Source organism: Mirounga angustirostris, unplaced genomic scaffold (genome assembly GCF_029215605.1).
Source record: "Mirounga angustirostris isolate CCGP_5_RB_7025 unplaced genomic scaffold, mMirAng1.0.hap1 SCAF_7, whole genome shotgun sequence".
In the NCBI taxonomy this organism is placed as follows: Eukaryota; Metazoa; Chordata; class Mammalia; order Carnivora; family Phocidae; genus Mirounga; species Mirounga angustirostris.
Window position 1 is genome coordinate 57,515,198 of NW_026991715.1, and position 27,680 is coordinate 57,542,877.

The 27,680-nt window shown below is 38.4% G+C and overlaps 1 protein-coding gene and 1 pseudogene across 6 annotated transcripts in view; both read right to left on the minus strand.

Annotated features, from left to right (window-relative positions):
- The window catches only part of POC5 (POC5 centriolar protein), a 40,966-nt gene that overhangs the window by 2,664 nt on the left and 10,622 nt on the right, over positions 1 to 27,680 (minus strand). For 5 of the 6 annotated variants that reach the window (XM_045896646.3, XM_045896629.3, XM_064596253.1 and 2 more), the window contains 9 exons: positions 26,979 to 27,120; positions 24,928 to 25,014; positions 22,450 to 22,655; positions 20,851 to 21,027; positions 18,462 to 18,566; positions 16,685 to 16,864; positions 13,880 to 14,033; positions 10,037 to 10,296; positions 2,826 to 3,002 (listed from right to left, as the gene is read on the minus strand). In XM_045896646.3, the coding sequence (XP_045752602.1) occupies positions 2,826 to 3,002; positions 10,037 to 10,296; positions 13,880 to 14,033; positions 16,685 to 16,864; positions 18,462 to 18,566; positions 20,851 to 21,027; positions 22,450 to 22,655; positions 24,928 to 25,014; positions 26,979 to 27,120 (1,488 nt within the window). The remainder of the gene's footprint in view (positions 1 to 2,825; positions 3,003 to 10,036; positions 10,297 to 13,879; positions 14,034 to 16,684; positions 16,865 to 18,461; positions 18,567 to 20,850; positions 21,028 to 22,449; positions 22,656 to 24,927; positions 25,015 to 26,978; positions 27,121 to 27,680) is intronic. The other variant, XM_045896655.3, reaches the window with a different exon arrangement.
- LOC123859125 (eukaryotic translation initiation factor 3 subunit F-like) lies at positions 13,991 to 16,678 on the minus strand (annotated as a pseudogene).

Sequence of the window (27,680 nt, forward strand, 5' to 3'; positions counted from 1 at the left end):
AGTCATTCCTCTAAGAGGACTCCAGTGGAATCTTGTAATGTTTACAGAGGCCAACTACAGAAAGGGACTTTATGGTGTTTGGGAGAAGGGTCAGCCTCAAGCCCTCCCTCCCTTCACTCCAATCAGTTTTCTCCTCCCTGTATCTGTTAACATATGGAGTTCAGTCTCAGGGAACATGGGGAGAGCTCTGAGGAATCCTGCCTGGTCCTTGCTTCAAACCGAGTAAAGCACATCTCTCGTATTTCAACCTGGTTCACCTGGGAGCTGACTAAACCTTTTATGATTATATAAGAGGAGATATTTCCAGAAGCCTGGTGCTCCTTACTGTGGACTACAACTTTCTATACAAATAGACGCTGAGGACAAATCTTGAGAGGAGGATACCCATACCATCTCAGAGCTCAGGGGAACATCTTGGACCCAAGCACCAAAGCATGAGAGTCAGTGCACAACCGACTTCACTTCATCTATACAAGTAGATACTACATGCATTCGTATGTGTAAAATGTACAAGTACAAGGATTTCCTATATTATACTGGATACAGCTTCTCTGTAGGCAGCAGTGGGACTTGTTATCCAGATCTCAGTCCACGTCACTGAGTAGTACCTGTACATTCCTAGTAGGGTCGTCCACTTAGAAAAGTCATCTTTAAAATGCTTGAAGTAAAATTATATATTTGATCAAAACATTCACTGTGTATTTTAAAAACCCTTAAAAAAATGAATGAAAACTCTTACAACAAAGGTCTTCATGACAGATACTGCTTTAAGAGTTCCTCTTTAAAGAAATGGGAAAATAATTTCCTGTCTTAAAACTATTTTACATAAATGTTTCATTGTACATAGACAACTGGATAACCATTACAGATGGGGGAGATTCTTCCAACTAGTATGAAAATTTAGTTGCTAACCACCTAATCTGACCCTGTTAAAAGAGCTATTTCTCCTTGGGGAGGATGGGCAAGAGGAAATGCAGAAACAGATTCACCTTACCACTGGTTTCATGATCTACAGAAATACGGCAGAAAATGAAGTAGCACTAGGAACAAGAAATTATCCAGCAGATGGGGCTAAAGTGTCAGAAATCTGACTACTGGTTTATTAGTAGTAACTGTTTCTGGTAGTTACAGGTCTTAATTTTGGGGATAAAATGAAAAGTAGTACAGAGGACTGCCACAGCGTCTGTTATATAATCCCAATTAGGTAATCATGAAGCAGTTTCTGGCTGTCTCATTCACGACCAATTACTAGAGAAGTACAAGAAGTACTATACATACTGAATTAGCAAAGGGCAGCTGGGGAGCTAAATCTCAGAAACAGGGGTTGTAAGTCTTTATTTCCTTGTGTTGTTGTTTTTTTTCCTTTGGAATATGAATTCCTATCATTAATATAAAAACAAAAGGTGGCCTAAATTAAGATTAAGCATATATGTGATCTCTTTATGCCTTCTTTATCTTACAAATGGACAGTCCCTCTCCCTCTCTATACACATATGTGCTGATAAAAATAGAAATGAGTTCATTTCTTATTTCTGATAACTAATCTTGCATATTCAAACATATATTGAGAAGTCACTTAAGGGCTTTCAGAGTCTTTGCAACCTCTGAAGGCATATACTCCTCCACCCTCGCAACCTCTGAAGGCTGATACTCCTCCACCCTCCATACCCTCCATCTAGACTTGGTGCCTCTGTGTCAGTCTCCACTTCACTGTGGTCATTGTTTACCTGAGGCTAAATTTAAACACTCCAGCTCCTCTTAATCATCTAGCAATCATCTAGTGCCAGAAAGAAAAGGATGTAAAATCATTTCACATATATTTTTGCTAATATTTTGACATATTAAGTAGACAGGAGTGTTGTCTAACACTGAAAATTTATATAGGGGGCATTCTCTTTTAAAGTCAATTCTTGTTTCTCTTTAGGGATGTGATCTTGTGACTTTCAAAAGTTAAAACTTTTTGAGACAATTGTTGATTCATATGCAATGTTAAGAAATAATAGAGGTATCCCATGTACCTTTCTCTAGTAATTTTTATTAAGTTAAATCTGCTTGTGGTTTTACAGTTTATAAAGTGCTTTTTTTTTAGTATATCTCATACAATTTTCACATTATCTCATTTAATCCTGAATCCAGAAAATAACTCTAGGAGCTAAGTACTCTTTACACTCCCATTTTACACAAGAGGAAACGGAAGCTCAAATATTTTACTTGATTTGTGTATGATCACAAAGGCTTAAGTAAGTAGCAAAACTGAGGCACTAACTCAGGCTTTTTTGTTTATTTTTGCTTAAATTCCAGGCATTTTCTTTTATATCATGTGAATTTACTGCAACCTGAATTTTTTTCCAAACTGCAAATATGCTGACAGTTGTATTGAAAAAAGGGGAAGAAGACTTAAAAAAAAAAAAAAAAAAGGCAAAAATTAAAGACTATAAAAATAGGGAGGTGCTTCTTATAATCAAATACCTGCTACATGAACAGCAGGTAATGAGTAAACAGCTTTTGTCTCTTCTTTTTAAATTAATGAGATAGCATTTATATATTTCTTTTGGTCACCAACATAGTGGATTACTTTTTGTGTTGATAATTTTTACACTGTTGAGAAGAAACAATGTTTCTGAAATTAATTTCCTAAAAGAGGAAAGGTAGATTTAGAACAGGTTTGATAATTACAAGTATACAAAGTATCATAATAAAAGGTAGAACAAGTAAGAGTCATCATGAATTTTCATCTTCTCCTCAACATGTAGCTTAAGTGTTTATTAGTCTATAAACTCTCAGGAAAAACATTTTTTGACAAAGGTCATCAAATATGTACTCACCACTGTGACTGGATGATGTTTTTCCACAACAACTGAGCTCATGGGAGGAGAAACTCCCATTATAGCTAAGCTGCTACTAATTCTGTTTTTTGAGGCAAAATCACATCTCCCTGTGATCCGGGCTGTAATTGTTCTTCCAGCTTTCTGCTGTGCAGATGTCACAACTCTGGGCACATACTAAAAAAAACCACAAATATCCAACTGGTAGAAATTCCATGGCAAAATATATAGTACTTTTGTTTCTGTAACTTCTGAGGGAAATACATAGGCACTTAAAAAATAATTGTATATGAACCAACTTTAAGATGGAAAAAATAAACTTAAAACAATGAGACAAAAAGCAGAACATAGAACCAAGCACCCCAAAACATCCCTTTAACCTTGGGTGTACCCACCATTTTATAGGATTTTGTAAACTTTTAAAAAAGCTCTTTATTCTGAAATAAATACAGATTCATAAGAAGTTGCAAAGATAGTATAGAGAGGTCCTGTGTATTCCTCACCTGGTTTCCTGCTGTGATTACATCTTATATAAGTATAGTATAATTATGATGTCAAAGCCAAGAAGCTGCCATGGGTATAATGCCTTGGTATTATAGATCCATGTCATACTTTTTTTGGTGCTGATTAGCAGTTTATTTTTTTAACTTTATTATGTTATGTTAGTCACCATACAGTACATCATTAGTTTTTGATTGATTGTTTGCGTATAACACCCAGTGCTCCATTCAATACGTGCCCTCTTTTTTTTTTTAAAGATTTTATTTATTTATTTGACAGAGAGAGACACAGCGAGAGAGAGAACACAAGGAGGGGGAGTGGGAGAGGGAGAAGCAGGCTCCCCGCCAAGCAGGGAGCCCGATGCGGGGCTTGATCGCAGGACCCTGGGATCACGACCTGAGCCAAAGGCAGACGCTGAACGACTGAGCCACCCAGGTGCCCCCAATACGTGCCCTCTTTAATACCCATCACCAGGCTAACCCATCCCCCCACCCCTCTCCCCTCTGGAATCCTCAGTTTGTTCCTCAGAGTCCATAGTCTCTCATGGTTGGCCTCCCCCTCCGATTTCCTCCCCTTCATTCTTCCCCTCCTGCTATCTTCTTTTTTTTTTTAACATATAATGTATTATTTGTTTAAGAGGTACAGGTCTGTGATTCATCAGTCTTGACCTGTGTCATTTTTATCACATGTCTAGATTCCTGTAACTATTACTGTAATCAAGACACAGAACTATTCTAGCACCACAGTCTCCCTCTTGTGACCCTTTAGAATCATATCTGTTTCCCTTCCTCAACCACCCTTGGCAACCATTATTCTGTTTTATGAACGCTTTGATCCTTATGTATAATTAATTTTACACATATGCTTCTCATTAGACATACGCTTTTGTGTTCTTTTTTATTGCTTTGTTAATATACTTTTTCTCATGAATATAGAGACCTGCTATAATTTTTAATGAGAGGTTTTAATAACCAACAAACTAAAGTTTATCTAACTCAGTTCTTTTCCTACTTTAATAGGAAACAAATTTTTGTACATGAGGATTCCCCTTTTCTTTTGTTATTTCTATAGAATATTTTGCAAAAATGAGATGATCATATCAAAAGGTAATGCCAGCTTTTGTTACTTACTGCTGGATGATACTCCAGAAAGATTATATTTCTATCAGGAATAACATATATATTTGATTTAATTTGTGGTTCCTTATTAATTTTTCTTTTTTTTTTTTTTAAGGTTTTATTTATTTATTTGACAGGAGAGAGAGACAGTGAGAGAGGGAACACAAGCAGCGGGAGTGGGAGCAGGATAAGCAGGCTCCCTGCCGAGCAGAGAGCCCGATGCGATGTGAGGCTTGATCCCAGGACTCTGGGATCGTGACCTGAGCTGAAGGCAGATGCTTAACGACTGAGCCACCCAGGAGCCCCCTTATTAATTTTTCATATTTGCAGTTCATTTTGTCAACTATCCATGTTCTTTAATTACTTGCCAGGAATGGGTATTGCTCTCAAAAATGTTTAATTGCTCCTGATACAGATACTTATCTAATAGTATTTTCCCTATTTCATTTTATCTCAGTTTTATTTTTCAATGCACATAAATATAAAAAATTATAGCTTATTTTATCATTAATTTCTTCCATAATTGAATCAAGCAGCCTGCTTTGGACAGCTGTGGTAATTATACTCTTCTAACATTTACTTATTTGGGTTTAACTTACTAAAACATTTGAAATTTCAGTGTGAATTATGAATCTAAATTAATTTTCCCTCTAACGAAAGTTTTTCCAAAAGCATTATTAAATAGTGATCTTTCCTCATTGTTCTAGTCCATCTGAGGTTTCATTCATTGAAGTTCTTTACATATCTGCATCTAGCTACAGATGGTCACAGCTGTATATTGAAATAGGATAGTGGATTCCATGAGAAATGTCTCTGGGAAAATTAAAATGATAGAATATTGATGTGTCGGGAGGACTCTAGGAAAATAGCACTCAGTGAGGTTTTGTAAATCCTTGGAGAGTTTGGATTTGAGACTTAATTACAGTTGCACAGAAAACCAAGCAAAGACAAAAATGAAGGAATCAATTCCAGGAACAAAAAATTGTACTAGAAAGGAAATGGAGGCATAGTATACATTTGTAGCTTAGCTATATTTACATAGTCATCATAAATTTTAACTTAATGAAAAGCTGGAATATCTGTATCTAAATATATAAAGTGGAGGAGCGCCTGGGTGACTCAGTTGGTTCAGCATCCGACTTTTGATTTTGGCTCAGGTTATGATCTCAGGGTTGTGAGATCGAGCCCCATGTCCGGCTTTGTGCTGAGCGTGGAGCCTGCTGAAGATTCTCTATCTCCCTCTGCCCCTCCCCCTGCTCACACACTCTCTCTCTCTCTCTCAAATACATACATACATACATACATACATACATACATACAGTGGATGAGGGAGGGGAAGGGAAGAAATAAGGTGGTATAAAAAGGCCAAATTCTTTCATCCATAATAAAAAGTCAACAGATAATGTCTGAAACTGATGCATGTGGAAATGATGATATGAGCATATTATTTAGGGAGAAAAAGGTAAATAGGAGAAACAGCTAATAGAATTTAGGGAGATGTTTAGACAACTGTTTCTCACTATAATACTGTAGAAACTATTCGGCTATTTAAACTAAGTTTTTATGGGTCTTACGAATTTAAGAAACCAAAACTCTGATCCTAAAATATTTACAAATATGTTTTTGTGGACTAAATTCATGCTTTTGACCTTAGGGAAACTTTATCCTATTTCTTATTAAAATAAGGTATAAAAAAGACTTTATAAACTGAAGAGTTTTAAAAACCATTTTAAAATGTAAAATATAAAATTGCCGGTAAGAATATTTTTATGAAAAATTGAAAACTGAAGTACAATTAAGCTGGTAACCTTATTCCTGCCCAGTCACATTTGAGGGGTATAAACACTCCCAACTATAACAGCTGTTCTTACTTGGAGGATGAAGGAATGAACGAAAAACTATGTAGGTTTTGACAGGGAGACATGTGGAATGAGAAAAACTATGAACCCAAAACACTGGAAAATGCCCATGGCTGATAACCTTCATCCAACCAGTTGAGAATTGCTTTAAAATGCCTTCAATAGGGGGCGCCTGGATGCCTCAGTGGGTTAAGCATAGTGGGGCTCCCTGCTCAGCAGAGTGTCTGCTTCTCCCTCTCTCTTTGCCCCTCCCCCTGGTTCGTGCTCTCGCTCTCTGAAACAAAATCTTTAAAAAAATAAAATAAAATGCCTTCAGTAAAATGAAAATACATACTCCAGTAAAGAAATAAGGACTAAAAAGGAACCTCTATACACTTCTTTGAAATAAATAGTTGTCTTAATTGACTTGCATGTTTACCAGGTCTGCTTTTTGTTTTCAAATGGTTTGTTCTATAATCAGATTGCGTTGCAAGTTCTGTTAGGCTCTTGCTTTACTTTACAAAAAGTGAAACTGGAAATTACAGAAAAAATAGTCCACTGAGTGTAGCTTATATAAAAAAGATGGCTTAATTACAGTCTGTGAACCCATACTCAGTTCAGCTACACTAGCAAATTAGTATGCACTTATGTTTGAACATAAAATGGTGTGTAATGTATGTATATATAATTTTTAAAAATTTCCTGCTTTAACTTTTTTTTAATTGACTTTTTGACTAAATGACCACTTACTCGTCCCAGTCATGTTGGATCTCATTAAATTTATCAGCTTAATTGACTTAAAAAATGCCATAAAAATGGAAATTCTAGCATTTTATGCCGTATCAACAAATGCAACAAAATCAAAAGGATTAAGAAAGAAAAGGGAAATGACATATTTTCTAAAACTCAGTATTTGTTTTTTTTTTTAAGATTTTTATGTATTTATTTTGACAGATACACAGTGAGAGAGGGAACACAAGCAGGGGGAGGGGAGAGGGAGAAGCAGTCTCCCTGCTGAGCAAGGAGCCCAATGTGGGGCTCGATCCCAGGACCCTGGGACCATGACCCGAGCCAAAGGCAGACACTTAATGACTGAGCCACCCAGGCGCCCCTCAGTATTTGTTTCTTAATATTTGACATGGAGACAAACCCGATTATCGGTTAAGAAAGGGCTCTGTGGCCAAACTGTCAAAGTCTGAATTCCAGTTCTGTTACTGCTTGTGTCCATAGGCAAGTTACTCCCTCCCTCTCCCTAAACCTCAGTTTCCATTTGTAAAATGAGGAAAGCAGTGCTGGGTGCCTAAGACACTCTCTCACTTTCCATTCAGATGAAGAGGAAAGTTAAGAGGGCACCTTTACTAAAGAGTTTAAAAATCCAGCTGGAACCCCTCAATTATTCCAACTGGGAGTTAGAAAAAAGAATAAAGTGTCACCTATTGTCCAGCCTTGTGAACTGCAACATATTTGCTTGTATAACTGCCTAATGTATTTCTTGAAAAGTGCTTTCCACCATGAAATTCTGGTATGTTATTTAACATATTGAGGACGTCTGCAGAAATTAAAAATTTTACAGATGAAGGTGTTATTTTACTAGGATGGTAATCCTCCTTTCTCCAGTTATTTGTTTCCCAGGCTCTACAGTTTATTCTCTGTAAAGACCTCCTTTTAGCAACTGAAAATACTAAGACTGGAAGAAGTTTTGAATAGTTCCTAGGAAGCCTCTGTGATTAAAATGAAAAGAAAGGTAACCAGGCCTAGCTCACAAATCTCTCCTTTCCTAGTCCTAACAATAATGGTTTCACATTAGGTAAGTTAGCCAACTAATATTCTTGTTCTTCCTTTTGTTATTATGGTTCTTTTTAAAAACAAGACACATTTGAGGTGAATCTCAATCTGAGGACTATAATTATATAAGGAAGGAAGAAAACTAGCATTATACTTAGAGTGATTTACTTCTGATTTTCCTCTCCCCCCCTAAGCCTAAAGGCTGTATTTATGTGAACAAAATTGAATGTCTATCTATTAATGAAGGAGGATGTAGCTGGAAGGGCTGTCTACACAATATTGTGTTATTCAGGTTTCAAAGACTTCAAAATTATCTCAAATGGTTTCAAAAAGTAACAAATAGGGTGGTAAACATACTCATTCATTCAGTTCTTCCTGTGCATGTTCAGGTTTATATATAAATGCAGATATACAAATGGTGGTCATATTTGAAGGGAATTTTGAAAAATCTAGGTCTGTGTATTATCTGAATATGCAACATGAATGACAAACCAGAAATTTAAATAAACACTCACTGTGTTTACTTAAATGAGATCATCTGTATAGGATCACACTTGAAAATGTGTAATCATGAAAAATAAATACAGCTGAACACATGTCAGAGTTGAATTTTAGGGTCTTATTTCTAAGTCAAAACTCCCTCACACATTCAAATTTCTCTTAACAGCTATATTTTTTAACCTCTTTGAATCAAGAGCAAACGTGATAAACATCAGATCTCAACACATTTTTCCCCGAAGTTAATAGCTTCCAAAAGGCAGAAATTGATGTCGGCTGGAATACTCCAGATGACCAGTTGGCTGACTCAATGCCTTCCTTAGCTCCAGAGAGCTGTCCAGGGCAATGGCAGCTTCTGAGGGTCCGCCAGGGAGGCCGTAAGACATAAAACCTATTCTGCCATCTTCTGTCCTCTCAGGTAAGTGGTTAGGGTCCCGGAGGAGAGGGACACAAGCAAATCAGAATCACCTCAGGAGCTTTATAAAACTAGACATGCCTTTGTGCCTAAGCCAAGCCCGAGTAGGGAAGGGGATACATTGTTTTTAAAAAAGCCCTGCGGAAGTGAGTCTGGTAAGTTTGGACTGTATCTCCACTCCCTTCACTTTTGAGAATCGCTGTTTGAAGAATACATACAGGTTTAACAAGAGGAGGCTCAGGAGTCAGAACCCTGACATGCTTTGTAACTCTTCCATATTAATTAGCTTGATTAATTTCCCTTCAGGCAAGTTCTCACACAAATACCCCATCCCCATTCAACAGTTCCATGCTCTATGTACTTCTCTTGCAAGTAGCTCAGTGACTAGGAAAATCTACTTCCATCTTTATTCCAATCGTGAATTACAAAGGAAAACCTAATCAAATCAAGATGGAGTAACTACAGAGTAGTGTTAACGATATATCTACATCCAGGAAAAGAAAAAGCTGTAGTTGAATACAAAATATACAAAAGAGCCCTTAATCTCCTAAGCCCTTCAAAATACGCACTAGAGTTCCCTTCAAAATAAAGTCTGTCGTCAACTCTTTCTCAAATCTATTTTCCTGAATAGTTCTTGAAAAATGTGATATAAAAAGTTATTTTTGTCTTAATTATCACTACTATAACAGAACTTCCAGCGAGCTACGGGCGCCTGGGTGGCTCAGTTGGTTGGGCGACTGCTTTCGGCTCAGGTCATGATTCCGGAGAACCCGGATCGAGTCCGCATCGGGCTCCCCGCTCGGCGGGGAGTCTGCTTCCCCCTCTGACCCTCCCCCCTCTCATGCTCTCTCAGTCTCTCTCTCTAAATAAATAAATAAAATTTTCAAGAAAAAATTGTTTTAACTACTTCGTGTATTAAATATTTTCTGTGGCTGGGCCTAAACACCGTACAGACTTTTCCTCCATGGGAAAACAGGTTCTACGTTCCAATTCTCCAATATACGAGCAAGTTCTGAGCCCCTTCCCCACGCGGGCACCTGTAGTCCCTGTACTAACCGTTTCTTCTGGGGCAGCAGTGCCGAGAGTTGCAGAAACGGGAAAGTGAGCAGAGGAAGCGGAAGGAGCCCCGGCCGACGGGATGGAAGCCGCGCAGGGAAAGGCAGCGGCGCCGGCCGCTCCCACGGCAGCTGGGGGCGGGGACTGTGGCGGTGCAACCACTGGGGGCGCTGGAGGGGCCAGAGGATCCGAAGGAGCAGAATGTTCTTTGCCTTGAACGCCAGGGCCATGCTCTTCTTTTCTGTTTGTGAAGTCTATCCCTATAAATTACAAATTAATTCCATTAAAATTCTTCCAGGTTAAGATTCGTTTTATGCCCCCAACAATGAAAATACGTAACAGCTAACATTTGGTTCTAAAGAAAATGTAGAAATTTGTCATGTATTGCATACAATGTTTAGCATTATTAACTGGGTAATGTTAGCACTAACCACTAAAGACTTCAGACCATTTCCTTCCATATGTGAAAGCTAATGAAGATTTGCTCTTATGTAAAAGATAAAAATAAGTGTGTACTCAGCTAGGCTATCAGCTGAGTAAAATGTATTGCCAAAACAGCCATGATAATAATATGGTCACAATGAATCTAAGGATTTATGTCCTTTTGCATCGTTTCATACAACTGTCCTGATTGATGGCCTGGTATTTAGAGCTGTTGAATTTTTTTTTCTGATATCATTATACCCTCTCATTTCCATCTATTGTTCCTATCCAAACAAACTCAACATATTTTAAACTTGATTTTTCAGCACACAATAATAAATCAGTAAGTAACACTAAAATTTTTACTTTTAACATTGTAAAGGAAATCAGTTCTTGCAAGTAGATTATATAACTCATGAATTAAGGTATATTTGCACACTTAACTGATTTTAGTGACATGCTATATAGTAACCTTCTCTCAAAAATGAACCTTACCCTTAGATCAAAGGAGTAACATCCAGAAGCTAGAGCAAGCGTTTCTTCAAAATTTAGATTCCGCCGCCCCCCCCCAGTATTAGAATTTGGTTAAAATTTCCACTTAAGTCTGTATCTATGTGGCACCTAACACCAGGGTGAGGGTTTGGAAATTCAGTCACGGAGAGGTTTCAGAATGTCTGAAGAGAGGGTGTTAAATAGCCCTACGTTTAAATGGTTTTTGATGTTGTCCTCTTTGTACTGGAAATTTGGGCTTCTGTGTAAGTCCTTCTCTTCAGCTATCTTTATATAAAACAGAGTAATAGTACCTCATTAACAATGTTTAATGAGGATTATAATGCATAGATCCTTTGAAATCCTTTGATGAAGAGGGACTAATTCACTATAAAGTACGGCTTTTACTGTAAAAACAAAACACACATACAGAATTTTAACATGTTTTTGATAGCAAGTGATCTGTGTCTTCTTAGGTGGGTGGCAGACTTCTTAGATGTGGAGCCAGTACAAAGGTGAGTTCTCACGTTGGGATTCCCTGGAATAGAGGTAGCTGACTAACTCTTGCTAATGTGGGCTGATTTATGCAGTTCCTTTTTGGCCAATCACCGTAAGGTTAATAATTATTCTCGTTTTAACTGGGATAAGTTTTTTCATCTGTAAAGCATTTTTCTACTGTTCCTAAAATTGCTTTAATATTTGGCAGGTACCATTTTAAAGGCCATTTTTATTGTCACATTTTGCCTTCTCCATAAAACTTCTAATTTCTAATCTTTAAGGATTTAGGATACTACACAGCATGAGACGCACTGCAGATCATGGACAGCAGAGAGGACACACAAAAAACCAAGTATTTGTTCTGTTATGACAAGATAGATACAACATTATTAAAAACTGCGTTATAAAAAACAGTTGTTTTAGGGGAAGAAGGGCCAGAAGTAATTTTTTTTCTTGTGAGAATTAAATTTTTTTTAAAGCTGTTAATGAAATGCCACAAAGTTACACATCACAGAGCAAACCCAGGATTAGTTAACATTGAACTATTGCTTTTGGTAGCTCTAGCGACCTACTGCTATTGTGTGTCTTACTATTCCTGTCATTTGTACCCCCCATTGTGATGGTAAACAAACCACCAGGCCACTCACACAGTTAAGATCCCAGAACTTGGCATTAGCTGCAGATAAAAGGAGATTTAAAAGCAACAGGGGCAAAACAAATCATGTTGTGTAATTATCAGAATACATTTTCTCCAAATCCTGTTCTGGATATTTGCCTGTAGGAGAGAAAGCTGTATTTGAATTTAAAATTTAAGTAGTAAAGTTATTAAGGTGGTAAAACACTCTGTCCTAGTCAATTCATAACTTTCTTCTGTAGGTTATGAGAAACCGGTCTCTTACAATTGAATGTAGGAAGTATAATTTGTCACTTAACTTGTGAAATCTAGGTCTGTTATAAGTAGATACTTAAGTTCTTCAATTTAATACATACAACTTGCTAATAATTACAACTGGTGGTGGTGAGTTTGTTTTCAGTGTTGATACTCAATCAAAAGACCATTTATTGGAGAAATCAAGTACTCCTTTGGGTATTAAGCAAGATAAACTATTCTGGCCTGAGATTCTAGGATTCTAAATTTCTAATCTACATGGGGACCATACACCATGACTGCTTCAGAAAAAATTATTTGCCTTAACTTGCTAGTATCAACAACACACACAATTTAAATAATAAATGTTTGAAGATGCTTTAAAATGAAGGTATGACAACCACAGAAAAGTAATTCACACTGTACTGGAATGTTGATGTTACAAAATGAAATTGTCTCATTGATAAACTGCAAATCTCAAATATGATTTAATATGAGGATACACTGCAAAAAATGTTCATGTATTTACATAAAACAGGCTGACTTGAATCAAGACAGCAATAATTATATCATTGCTATCATCTTATATGTCAAAGTATGTTTTGTCTTTTATTTTATTTATTTTTTATTTTTTTTAAAGATTTTATTTATTTATTCATGAGAGACAGAGAGAGAGAGAGAGAGAGGCAGAGGGAGAAGCAGGCTCCCAAGGAGCAGGAAGCCCGATGGGGGACTCGATCCCAGGACCCTGAGATCATGACCTGAGCCGAAGGCAGACGCTCAACCATCTGAGCCACCCAGGCGCCCCATGTTTTGTCTTTTAAAGAGCTTCCAATTATATTTCATTGCATTTCCAAAAGAACCCTCTGTGAAGCAGGTAGGGAAGATTTATATTATTTTCTTTGTTCAGAGAAGAAAACTAAAACCCACTAAGGAAAATAGGCCTCAGTCCAAATTAGTGGCAAAGACTCTAGTCATGTGCTATTCTAAGCCCTGCTGAAGAAACACCCACATAAACCACACAGATTTCAGCTAAAACATGGACTTTTCTTTTCTTGAAATGAAATTATTTTACTTGACTTCTGTACACAGGCCTATATTTGCTGAAAATCAGTTTTAGTTGAGGTCTCTCTTAAATTGAAAACAAGCAATTTTTAAAATGGGAAACGGTGACTAGATAAATATTTAATCAACAAAATGGTCCAAGGAATTTGGCTACTTAAGAAAATAAATAAATAAATAAAAATTTTGTACTTGAAAGCATTGCAATTATTAGTTAAAAGAGACTTAAAATGATGTTTTGTATTCAAAACATCATTTTAACATTGAGCCTAAACACTTAAGATTTGACAGTTTACTCGATCAGATCTAAGATACCGTAAGTAACCAAAACTGGGTGAATTTTCATGGCAGATTTAAAAAGATATGACACCATCAAGTTAAAAATACCAGTACCGGGACAAGACAGTCATTGCAGAAAATCAGTACTATAGACCACACCAATCACTGAAATCTCCTCAAATCCTTTTTGAAAGTAGGCAGAGAACCTTATACAAAATACTAACCTGTATCACCTCTGTTTTGAAATATAGTCATGGCTTCGAGATTTAATGCACACACCCCCCTCATGAAAGCTTTCTTCATGGAATCTTCAAAGTGTTCTTTTTCATGCTGCATTCTTTGAATCTCAGCTTTTGCATTTTCCAAAGCTCCAGATAACTAAATAAGGGGAATTTTTAAAAAGAAGAAAAAAATTTGAGATACAAGGAAGGATATTAATAATTCAAAAAATAGACTTACATTGTGAAGTTATTTTTTTACAAAAGGCAGGCTATGTTTATTTAGAGTCACAAGGAGTTGACTGACTCAGTGTGGCCCAAACCACAAGGAAACCATTCTACCTCACTCCATTCTGAGTCCTAGGGTGGCCCAGACTGGCCGGAGTGCTGCTTGGGGCCCATTCACAGGTTTATAAATTTCTCAGTGACGGCAATCTGTGGCTCTGTGAGATTGGCCAAGTAGCTGTTGAGCATGGTGTCAAAGTCACTGGGAATTATCTTGGGTACTTGGTTAACCAGGCTCCTCAAGGAACGGCCCACAGTACTGTCAGATGACACCTTCTGGGACAGCACATCCTCTGTATACTGCAACCCTGTGCTTAGGGCATCCGGGATGTGAACTGATGCTCCTCCTACTTGCTGCAGATTGCTTGAGAGTGTGAACACCTGGTTGGGGCTCAAAGAGGTCGTTAAGATCAGGTCGACTCCAATGTGTTCAGTGTCCTAATATGAATATTTCATTGTCAGAGGTGTGAACATCACCCCCAGGGTACTCCCAGGGATACCCATTAAAGTGCTGACCTAGGCCCTGATGCTCATGGAGGCTCGTGTCCACAATGAGGTGAATGGGGATGGGGACTACCCTGCCGTAGTACTCATGTATCAGCACAGGGTGCTCTGTGACATCATGGCCTGTCGCCACACCGGCCCAGGATGAGCTCATTTGGAGAGACTTTCTTGTGTAATTCATACCTGTTCTTAGCGAATTTCACGTCAACAGCTACCTCATCTTCTGACTCATTGAGAGGTACTGAAAAGAAGCTGTTAGTGACTTCCATTGAATGCATGGCAACAGTTCTCAGCAGGGTCCTAATAACTGGGGCAATGCTCCCATTGCATCGTGGCTCTCCACAATGGATGCCAAAATGACCTGGTGTGGCTGCACCATATGGCTGCGGGGTAAGGGAAGAGGGCTGGGGGTCTGGATCCGAGCCACGGTCCTAGCTGCTTTAGCCCCTGGGTCTGGGGATGAGGCTGGAGCCGGCGTTGGAGCTGGAACCGGTGCCAGGGCTGGAGCTGAGGCCAGGGCTGGGGCCGGGGCCGGAGCTGGGGCTGGGGCGGAGGCCAGGGCTGGGGTGGAGGCCAGGGCTGGGGTCGGGGCTGGAGCTGGGGCTGGTGCGGAGGCCAGGGCTGGGGTCGGGGCTGGTGTGGAGGCCAGGGTTGGGGCCAGGGCCGGAGCTGGGGCTGGTGCTGAGGCCAGGGTTGGGGCCGGGGCTGGGGGCGGGGCCAGGGCTGGAGTAGTGGCAGGAGTACTTCCTGGTATTGGCAGTGTGGCCATCTTGTCAAGCTCTGAAGTTATTTTTATGTGAAATACTAAAAACACTTTACCACATACGTCTTCTGCTATGTATCTCAATTTATTTTAAAAGGTGCATTTTACCTCTAGTGTTTCTATCAAAAAATCATTTTCTTTTCTAACCATAAAATCAAGTTTCAAACAAGGGGAATTTCATGCCGGTCCCACCAAATCTTGCTGATGTGTTTTAATTATACCAAACAGATACGTAATTTCTTACCATAAAACTTATTAAACAAAATACATTAAGAGCCACAGACTCTCATCTCTTCAGAAAAAAATACCTAAATGCACTATTAAGAGTCTTTCTTTCCGGGTGCCTGGGTGGCTCAGTTGGTTAAGCGACTGCCTTCGGCTCAGGTCATGATCCTGGAGTCCCTGGATCGAGTCCCACATCGGGCTCCCTGCTTGGCAGGGAGCCTGCTCCTCCCTCTGACCCTCCCCCCTCTCATGTGCTCTCTCTCTCTCATTCTGTCTCAAATAAAAAAAAAAAAAGAGTCTTTCTTTCCTCCTTTCCTCCTTCCTTCCCTCTCCTTCCTTCCTTTTAAACGTTATCTATAGAATTTAAAGTGCAAAGTGACATTAAGTACAACACTCTTTCCCATAGACCAAATCTGAAGGGACTGCATTTTTTGTTTTTTTTTCGCATGTCATTTTGAATTGCAGAAAATTATTTGTACAATGAATCTTATTTTTAACATTAAGAACTTAGTGCTATAATGATGAAAAAGGGTTTTCTTTTACTATTTGATTTCAAGAGGCCTACTGCATTTTTATTTCATTTTGGGTCTCAAATATTTTCCTTCGGAAACAATGTTTATGTCAATGGGAAAATAACTTCAGTTTATATGCAACTGCTTTATATCAACCTTATCAGAACATAGTTTACTTAAATTAACATAAGGATAAACATTTTTGTTTTGGGTCTTTACTTTTGGCTCAATAAAGGCCAAATGAGGAATCTTAAGAAAGCATGCTTTCTTAGAAATATAAGGGTCTATAGGTGATTTACATTTCCAAGGGCAACGTACATGCAGGAGAGCCAACACAAATTTGGGGGTCAGAGTTAAGTTAGTCTGTAGGTCTGACTTGCTAGTGTCCTCTGCCAGGATGTCTAATTTGAACCTACATGGCACTAAATGGAACTGGAAATGGGTTACTCTGCCTAACTATAAACAGTTTTTTATCTTTTTAATTTTTATTAAAAGAAAGTCAAAGTATGAAAAGAAGTTTACCACAGCAACTCTGGTTTCATAATCATTGGAAATCTGGACACAAACTTCTTCCGCTCTTGCTTGACAAGCTCGTTCTACTACCTCTTTCCACTGCTTCTGTGCTACGGACCGCCAGCCTTTCCAGACCTTCTTCAGTAAAGTTCTCTGGAAGTACTGGTCAGCTAGTTTACCTTCATAGACCTAAATGAAAGTAATATACAACCTCAAAAACACAATGACTGGTAAATACATTGGCAGGGATCCTCAAAAACATAATGTAACCCTGTGGTAAGCAGCGTGCATACATTACCATCCAAGCCTGTGTGATCACGTTATTCTCATCTGCAGACAGAACAGGCTCAGAGAGGTTACGTAACCCGCCCAGGTCACCCAAGTAGAAAGGGAAAAGCCAGCCTCGCCTCATTTCGGAACCTCAGCGCTTATCCTTACATCACCGCTGTATGCCACCAATCAGGTTAGGAGGAAAAAACGAAACAAAAAAACAAATGAAAGGAAACGAGGAACTCGCCCTAGGAGTGATGAATCTGCAGCACGTTTTAGCCGAAAGCAGGCCGAGACGACCGAGAGAGAGGCTGCAAGGCCCAGGGGGTGGTGCCTGTGGCTTCAGGTGCCGCTGCTTTCTCTTCGCCTGGGCGGCCGCCGCCGTAAGCAAAGCTCACTTAATTCACACGCTTTGCCACCATACAGAGTGCTAAACAGCTCCAGACGCAAGCGTACGCCAGTCTTCTTTTCATCAGTGAAGTTAAATTCTTTTCAAGAAGTAGTTCCAATTTCAATTTTCTTAAATTTAAAAAGCTATTCAAAAACTGATGGCAGTCTCAACTATTTCACTCACATTTAAACATATTCTCAGTATTTCACTTTCAAAATATGGCATTCTCATTTAAAGAGCTCTTTTCAATATGCCTAGTGTAGAATTAATCTACTGGGATTAATAAAAAACAATGAAAGCACTAGAAAATACCCTTTAAAGAGAAATCCTGTTCCATGATAGTAGCAGCCTTTTCCTTAAGTATTAATCTCTTAGAAGTAAACACACAGAGATCACTCTATGGCTCACATGAGCATCAAATAAAACACACATCTATCCCCTATACTCTTTTGAGTCTCTCTACTCTGTCTTCTTGTGGGATATACATATGTTCTCATACTTTTCCACTTCTGATACAGTAATTTACTATTCTTAGTTTATATTTACTCTTCTATACTGATTCAGCTCTTAGTTAATGAAAATAAAGACGTTCAAGTTTAAATTATAAACAAACGAAGGATAATTTTTATAAAGCTATACAGACATGGCTTTCTTTGATTCTCTAAGGCAAGTCTACACAATAAACATTCACACAATTTTATAATGTATTGATACAGTACCGCCTCTTTATGAAGAGGATATATTCAGGCATTTCTGAAGTAGAAACAATATAAGAAGCATAGGATATGTTAAAGATTATAAATTCTTTCTCCGCATAATCACATCTGACATTAAATTTGTTAAAGGGGTTCCATGACGAGGGCATCTATAAGTCAAGTATAATCCTTACTAACTTACTACGAAGTAGGAAATGACAGATTAATTGGTCTACAAAATATGAGGTATTTTTTCCCAAACTATACTAAAATCCTTTGAAATAAGAGCAACATTAAATTATAAATTCATTTTGATTTATTAGAAAACAAATCTTTCTTTGGCTTTAACAATAACTCAAAATGTGATCCTAAACGCGTTTGAGTTCAGAAGTCTAAAATCTGTCAGTTACCGTTTTGTTTTTATACTTACATCCTGTCTGCATTTAACATGGCCAATTCGCCAGTGGAAGAATGTTCTCATCAACTCTATCCTTTCCTTTTGCTTGCCTATGGCATGGGACAAGCTAGAAATCACCTGTAAACAGCAATTAACCCAATTATTGTGATGCTACAATAACAGTAATTGGTAAAGTGATTTTCTCATATATCAAAAAATGCCCAAGAGAATACCTCTGCATCACTAGTAATTAATCCAGTTAACCTCATTATTATCTTTAAAAAGACCAAAAAACTTGACCACATGAATGCACTACATATCAATGAGTGAAGAGGAACAAAAGAGAAAAGAAAAATCTTCATTATGTGTATCTTTGCAATCATCAAAAAAAGTTTATGTATATGAAAATTAATATGGTCATTGATATTTAATTCAAGAAAGACAACTACACATTTGAATATTTTGTTACGTATACAGAAAGTCTTTGTTCATTAGACTTGAGGGTAGGGCCCAGGTTTTAAACATCTTTCTGGTCCCTAAATACCTTCGGTACCTTGGATTAGAAGTTGCTAAGGATTTTCTGGATTCAACAAACTCATAAAAGCAAACAATAGTTATACTATAAGGTACTTCTTCAGTTTTCCTGTTCTTTAAAAAAAAAAAAATCTATGCAGGCTTTTAAATCCTAAAATGATATTCTATCTTACAAAGAACTGAGTAGCTGAAATATATTTTTTAAATTGGCCACATTAAAGCCAGATTTAGTAAATTGGGCATATTTACTGAGAGACATTTATTCTGGCTCTTCTTCAAATAATTTTCAAAAGTGGAAAAGGGTACACATGCTAAGACATTAGTAATATTCTATTTCTTTTTTTTTTTAAAGATTTTATTTATTTATTTGAGAGAGAGAGAATGAGAGACAGAGAGCATGAGAAGGAGGAAGGTCAGAGGGAGAAGCAGACTCCTTGCCGAGCAGGGAGCCCGATGCGGGACTCGATCCCGGGACTCCAGGATCATGACCCGAGCCGAAGGCAGTCGCTTAACCAACTGAGCCACCCAGGCGCCCCAGGAATATTCTATTTCTTGAGCTCTACGGTGGCACACAGCTGTTCATCTTATTCATTTTCAAACTGGACACATGTACACCCTTGTGTGTGATACTTTGAAATTTAAAAATATATATTTAAAATATTTTAGGGCACCTGGGTGGCTCAGTCAGTTAAGCATCTGCCTTCGGCTCAGGTCATGATCTCAGGGTCCTGGGATCGAGCCCCCTGTGTTGGGCTCCCTGCTCAGCGGGGAGCCTGCTTCTCCCTCTGCCCCTCCCCGCTGTTCGTGCACTCTTTCTCTCTCAAATAAATAAAATCTTTAAAATCAAATCAAATCAAATATTTTAAAACCTTACGACAGATTTTTGAGGGCAATAGAGAAAATGACTGATGTTAGTATCTATTGTTTCAAAAAAGTAAACTATATAAAATGTTTGATTTTACAGGATACCCTGAACACCAAAATAAATATATATTTTAAAAAATAAATAATCTTTATCTAGCTCATTAAAACAGTGAATGCTGTATCTGCAGACAAGTAGCTGAGGTGTCACCTACGAAAACCACCATCCTCGGGTTGGGAGTTGGGGGGGTGGGGAGGGAAGCAGTGGATATATTGCCCATTCTGCTTTGCTGAAGGTGCTGTTGGGAGGCACAAAATCAGCAAAGACCTGAACCTTACTCTCTCATTCTTAAGAGGCTAAAAGAAAGTGAAGTAAAAAGTATTCTCTGTTTGGGGCATCTGGGTGGCTCAGTCTGTTAAGCTTCTGACTCTTGATTTCGGCTCAAGTCATGATCTCAGGGTGGGGACATGGAGCCCAGCGTTGGGCTCCTCCCTGGGCATGGAACATGCTTGAGATTCTCTTTTTCCCTCTCCCTCTGTCCCTCCCACCCCTAGGGCGCTTGAGCTCTCTCTTAAAAAAAAAAAAAAAAAAAAAAATGCTGAGCCTATAATAAAAGGAAAAAAACTTCGTCCATGAATAAAGAAATATCACAAATAAAATGTGAGATACCTAAAATGGCCCCTAAAAACATGGTTTAACATGGGGGTAATGCTGGTTCCATGATGTTCTCTTAAGAGCAGTTAGGAAAGAAGACTGAGGGAAAACAATTAGTGTCCCCACATTTAGCATGCACTTTTAAAACTTTAAGCACGCTGATGTTGGTGACAAAGATTAAATGACATGACCTTGGCATGTTTAATAGGATGAATGTATCTTATTTCTATGCATCTGTTTGTTTTTTTTTTCCAGTTTCTGAAACAATCTTCCCTTTGTATCCTGTATGACCTAAATAATCAGTTCCTGGCATTTATTACCTAGCAAGATCTTTACTGCATCTTACTTAAAAAGAAATTTAAAAGTGAAGACCTCATCTTTTCTCCCGATGGAAACTTCATAGGCTTTTTGCAGCTCCTTTAAGCTGTTGATCTGGTTGCACAGTTGTTTTAAGTGTGCTGCATGTTTTTCTTTCTCTTTTTTCATTTCCATTCGGTGCCAGTCAATAAAATTAAGTCTCCATTTGCTTAGTTCAGATATGATGTTTGTCTGAAAAATAAATACACCAGCAATTAAGCAGTTTTAACACTGCTTCTTAAAATTACACTGAAATTAAGAAACATTAAAAATAATCAGAACAAGCAATCAACATAAGAGCTATTTATAAAAACCACTAATGAAAACGTTTCCAAGTTCAACAGTCACGGCTCTTCTCAGTTCACATTCACCATACTAGGGAAATGAATTTTTTCCCCCTATTTTATTTTGTATGAAACCTTGTTGTTTAAAAAAAATTTTCAGGTCTCCTTGACTAGTAAACAGATACTTTGTTTATTCAAGGACTTTGATGTCCATATCAAGATGGATCGGGGAAAGCAGAAATGCAGGGGTGTGGCCTAGGCTCAGCCATAGGAATGGGAAGTTATTTAGATAGAGGCGGATAGTGGAAACCATGGGGCTAATGCTTTCTTCCCCCAAATCATTTATCACAAAGGACATCTTACAACAAATTGCTAAGTCTGATCCCTTTTCACCCTACTGACTGGCATAAGTAACAGTACCAAATAATCATGTTATCAAGGAAACTGGGTAACAATATGATTAACTGAACATAGAACAAATTAAATGACTGGCAGTAGCTCCTCCACTGGACTTGCACCATGATTAGCAGTATGACACCTGTTCCAAGGGGGGAAAAATGCTAACAACTATACTAAAAGATTATTTCTAGAACTTATGGTTCCAAATAACAGAGAAATACAAATGCCGTAGAACTCTCATGACCGTAATTTCACTGTGAATGTGAAATCAGTTTTCTCAAACTATGTTTCAGAAAAACTGTCATTTTCTCCATTATATGTTAAATAGCGCAAAAAAAAAAATCCATTTCTGTAATACTTTATTTAGAGGCCAATAATATCACTAAAATAATCAGTTTTTATAGTCTTAGCAGTTACACACTGTGGTTGCTAAAAGCAGCTATAAAATGAATATATGTTGCTAAAATTGGATCTTGTGTTTCATATAAAAGGAGACATTTCCATTAGTCACAGCTATGATAATGGTAAGGGTTCACTACGTTTCTCTGTCACACATACGCTGAGTCTTTTAAAAATATCTGAGAAATGCAGTGGAACACGCAGAGCTGTTCCAGCAACTATTAAAAAGTATGCTATTCAAAGTACAGGTCCTGAACTAACAGAATCCCCTGGGAGCTTTTAGAATTGCATAATCTCGGGCCCAGGTCAAAACCAACTGAACGACAAGCTGCAGCTTAACAAGATCCCCAGATGATTCGTATGGACATTAAAGATTGAGAAGTACAGATTTAAAACACTGGACTGATCTTCTCAGGAAACTAAAGATTCTTTTCACAAAATCTTTTGATTCAAAGAAAACAGTAAAGAGTGGGATCAAGAGTAGAACTGTTACCCTACATATTAAACGACTGTAATTGAACAAGTGTAATACCTTAAGCCCTGAACTCCAAAGATCCAGTACGTTTTCCATCTTCTGAAGGTTTTCATCCGAAACAAGAAAATCGCTCACAACGACTTCATGGACATCTGCATGACTAGAAATAGATGCTGGTGAGGAAGAGTCACCTAAGAGGTTAGAACTGAAGAAATCCATGACTGGGTGTGAGGGCTTCCTCGGTGACGACACTGGCGATGACCCTGAAGAGGAGGGAAAGGTGTGGTGGTCAGGTTGGAGGATGGATATAACCCAAATGTAAGGAGTTCTAATGGAGGGTGAGATGTCAGTTACCCACGGAGGCGGAACAAAATGCGGAGAAATGACCTTTCAGTGTGCTTACTTTTTTTTTTTTTTTAAGATTTTATTTATTTATTCATGAGAGACAGAGAGAGAGAGAGAGAGAGGCAGAGGCAGAGGGAGAAGCAGGCTCCCCACAGAGCAGAGAGCCTGATGCGGGGCTCGATCCCAGGACCCCGGGATCATGACCTGAGCCAAAGGCAGCCGCTTAACCGACTGAGCCACCCAGGTGCCCCTCCGTGTGCTTACTCTTAAACTGCACTTAGGCTGAAATTAATACTGTAATTTCAGTACTGTCACTGATTTGGGACTGAAAAGCATGGGATGCCTCCTACCCTCCCTCCCCCAAAATGACCTCTATCCCAATCAAGGATGCTTCATATATCCAGGTCCAGCCTGAGCTGAAGGTATTATCATCCACATCATCATATCAACAGTTACTAAGTGCTTACTATGTTCGTGTAATAAGTGTTGTAAAGATGAGCTCTCCTAATACATGCTGCCCGAAGAGACAGGCATTATTATCTCCACTTTACTGATAAGCGAACAGGTTCAGAAAGGGTTAAGCAACTAACCAAGGTCCCAGTGGTTGTATACAGGTCATGTATTATTACCTTATGTCAAACACTGGTATGGGTTTTAACACCACTAAAATTCAACTCTCTAAGTAGAAAGAGACTAGTAGTTTAGTTATATCAGATAATCAGTTTTAAGGCACACTGTTGGCCTTCAACATATAGGTGAAAATATACATATCTATATATGTATATCCATATATACATAAAATTCCCACCCTCTGCCCACATACATGGTGGGAGGGTGGGGGATGGAGGTAGGTGTGAAAGCCAGAGCCAGAAGAACTGGCATCTACCTTAAAAAGCACAACCTAGAAAAGGTTACTATTTTATTACACGTGCAGGTTGGAATTACCATTTCTCACAGATCTTGCTTTTGTTATGAGGGTCCTAATAATCAAGATTAAAAGGCCTCCCTGTCTTCCTTAGTGAATGAGATGAGTCAAAGATAAAGCTACTGTAGAACTTGTTACTTAAAAGTACATCAAGAATTCTTTGCGAAAGGGAAAATCATTCCCTAATATATATTTTTACATAAAAATTTATCAACAAATGGTTTAGGCTAGTCAACTATGAGATATTACCTACATATTCTGAAGAATAAACCCAAAGAATAAAGCAGAGTGACAAAGTACATGAATGTTCTCTTTTACTGGATTTCACTAGTAAGATCTGCACTCATGGGAAAAGCGAGAGGCTCTGCTTTTTATTTTTTATTTTTAAACATTTATTCATCTTTTAAAAAAAGAATCACATAAATGAAGAACTTGAAACATCCCCCAGGGATTACACTGCCCAAGCCTTTTATTGACAAGTGAGGAAACTAAAGGATAGAGGCATTTTTATGTGGTGGCTTAAATGGCCTGAACATTATATAACATTGAGTCACAGGGCAAGGAAAGTGTTTTATTTTAATTATTTTAAACATTCTGTGTCAAAGAAAAAGCTTCAATCCGGTGCTAGTATGCTTTTATAACCTCTGTAACGCTTGCTCCTCTCGCCTTTCAACAGACAAAAAGCAGACTTCAGGCTGAACCTAACACCACCAGTGGTATCCAATCAAAACTTACTAATTTTGTTTCACTTCCATCTATTTTTACCATGTGTTCTATTTATAAAAAGGGCATATTAGTTTTATGTGATAATCAGCAATGACACAAATTTTCCTTTTAATGAATTTAAGTGAAAAGTCGATATATCTGAAGAAAAACACAAAATGAGAGAACAAGTGGTATGAAAGTAGGACAAAAATCATACACAAATGCCTGAATGTTGGGAAATAATGCACTGGTTCATGAAAACATTTAAACTGGCCAAACTCTCTGACATCCCAATAATTCTTTTAAAGTATTTGCCCTCTAACCTAGCAGTTTTAAGAAAGGATGCCACACACTGGAATAGATTAACCTGTCTTAACTGTACTATTTTGGAATTTTATGAAATTATTTTAAAGTTATTAGTTAATAAATTAGCAACAGCAACATTTAAAAATCCTGCCAATAAATAACATGCTGAAATTATTCCTCTTAGTACACAAATAATATTCACCAAAGCACACAATGTTGTATATGAATAAAAAGAAGCTAAGGAAAAGTCATACCATCTGTCTTTGAATGACTTGAAATATTTAAATCACATCCTTTTCCAACTTCCATCTTTGTTTCTCTTACTACAGGGCTATTTCCTGCTGAAAAGAAAATTAAAAAAAAATTGTTTTATTAAACCAAACGACTCTTATATCAAATGCCTAATTGCACATACCTAATTTAAGAAGGTAGCAGTATCTAAGATTTTAGAACAAGCAAAATACAACATGCTGGGGAAAGAGGAACACTAAGACAAAGAATAAGAAAAAAGAAAAAATCTGAGACTAGAAAATGTCTTACTGTATCATTAGTAAACTCAACTTTACCCACCAAATATAGATGAGAGAGAATTCAGCCTACTATAGCATTCAATTCGCACTAAGAGACTAAGTGCATGAATGACGTCAGAATTTAGAAGAAGCTATGCTATCTTACAACACCAGATATTTCCAGGGGCCTGCTGCTTTTCACTAGCTACTATCAAACTAACGTGACACCGCTTCCCCCAGAACAGGGACTGCCTCACTTCCAACTTAGGAACCATCGGTCAATACGTGGTGAAAAGAAAATGGGGGAAAACTTCACAAGGATGGCCGTGTTGGAGGCTTATGTATACTTTGTCAGTTTCCATATACCCTGCTTATACCAAGCAACAGCAATGGAGAAAATGGGATGATAAATTTATAAATTCTAACCAAGTCTACGTGTGAATCGGGATATCTAAATTCACTGCATGTTGTATGCTTAGATCTCAAACCCTTTGTGGAAAAGGCAGAGTAGTAATGAATAAATCCTATCTTGCATGCTAGAAAAGAACGGGGGTCTTGAACCCCAAGTGATGACCTTGAAAGGCTGGAGAGTCAGGGCAAGGGAAGGACTCCCTGCTGTGTCACTGGGAACAATGGTACGGGAGTTCTGCAGCCAGGGGAAAAGGAAACAAGGTTTTGGTGACCACCCAAAGGGTAGAGGCACAGAGGGCAAACACATGGATTGCCTATTTACACATTTTATAAGACAGTATGCAGCACTTTGGGTTTGCTCAGTAGGAACTATAGGCTGAGGTACCTAGTGTAATCAAAACATGGTCAAGATCACTGATGTAGAATGAATAAATCCCAGGGTCCTATCTTTTGAAATCAATTAAAATTTGGGCAGAAAATATTCAGTGTTAGCATGTTTCAGTGTTAGGTTCTGGCCCGATTTGATGATCCAGTGCAGTAGGCTGAAGACTGAAGAGCAATGAAAACTTCATGTCTACAGAGGGAGAGGAACCGAATACCAGGGCTGTAACCGCCCAGAAACCCAGGAGCCGGCTGACTCCGAATAGGCTGTGTCACGTGCCTTCAAGGAGAGATCATTGGAGTTATGCCTTTTGTTGATAACTGCCATTGCCAGGGCCATCGTAGGAGGGCCTTCCGTGCCCTTTTAAGGAATATTTACTTAGAGTGAGCTGTCTGAGATCTTGTACTTTACTGAATAAATAATGGATAGGTGAAAGGAGCTTCATCCTCCTTTTTCCACCTTCCATTCATCTATCAGTATACCTCCCGGTATATATTAGCTGTCAGTTCTGTCTCTGACATAGTACAAAATGGGCTCACCTTTGTGGTGATAATCCAGTCTTCCGTACTCACAGAAATGCTGCCAACAAAGTCCTACTAGCAATGGTTCATACACTTAAAAGGTTCTGAGGGCTGCCTATGGACCATCTTTAAGTGGTTAGCCACTTCTATGGACTTAGTTTCCAAGATAAGCCTGGTATATCACTGACTGGAACAAGTAGAGATTGAGTATACTCCACTGAGAGACACACAACGGCTACCGTGCTGCTTTAACTTTATTGTTTTTCATAAAAGTAATAATCAAAGTTCATATAAAAATCCAGCTGTCACATTAAGAGCCAAGAGTAACATAATAAAATGGAAAAATTTCCCCCAGATGATAGTGATACACAGGACTGACTGAGAAGAATCACTGGAGAAGCATTTTTGCCATCCTAAGTCAACAGCACTCATGAGCTCAGTAACATCTTAAATTAAGAGATATCTTTAAAAATATACATAACCTTGATTATGAAGAATATCATCAATTAGAGTAGGAACCCTCACATCTGGTCCCACCTCTCCCCTAGAATGATATGGCTGTGAAGCACCTGACTCAATGTTTGGAGTCACGATAGCATAACGAAGCAGTTCTTCATACTCTTCCTGTGAGGAGCCAATAACAAAGAATGTATTATAACACAGTCACAATGGACATTCAGGCAAAGAACAATAAAGGCCCAGTTAAAGATGTTCTCTACTTCAGTTCTCAAAATAGTATTCCCATGTCATAAGGAATGTGTACTTTCTTAAAACAAAACAAATCCAACAAACCTATCCAGATTTCTTCCAGTGATAGTACCTTAGTACGATTCCTTCAGCATGTCAATTTTGCAATGGTGACACAAAGGTTACCTAGAGAACTTGTCTGAAGCCAATCAACAGCTCCAAGGCAGAAGAGCGCTCCCTCAATTGGCAGCTACTTGCAGGTGGGCAGAGACACGGTTAGCCACTTCTCTGCTTTTCTGAAACTTAGTTTGAAGATGTTGCTCCCAGGGACGCCTGGGTGGCTCAGTTGGTTAAGCGTCTGCCTTTGGCTCAGGTCATGATCCTGGGGTCCTGGAATGGAGCCCTGCATCGGGCTCTCTGCTCAGCAGGGAGTCTGCTTCTCCTTCTCCCACTCCCTACCCCCCTGCTTGTGCTCCCCCTCTAACAAATAAATGTAA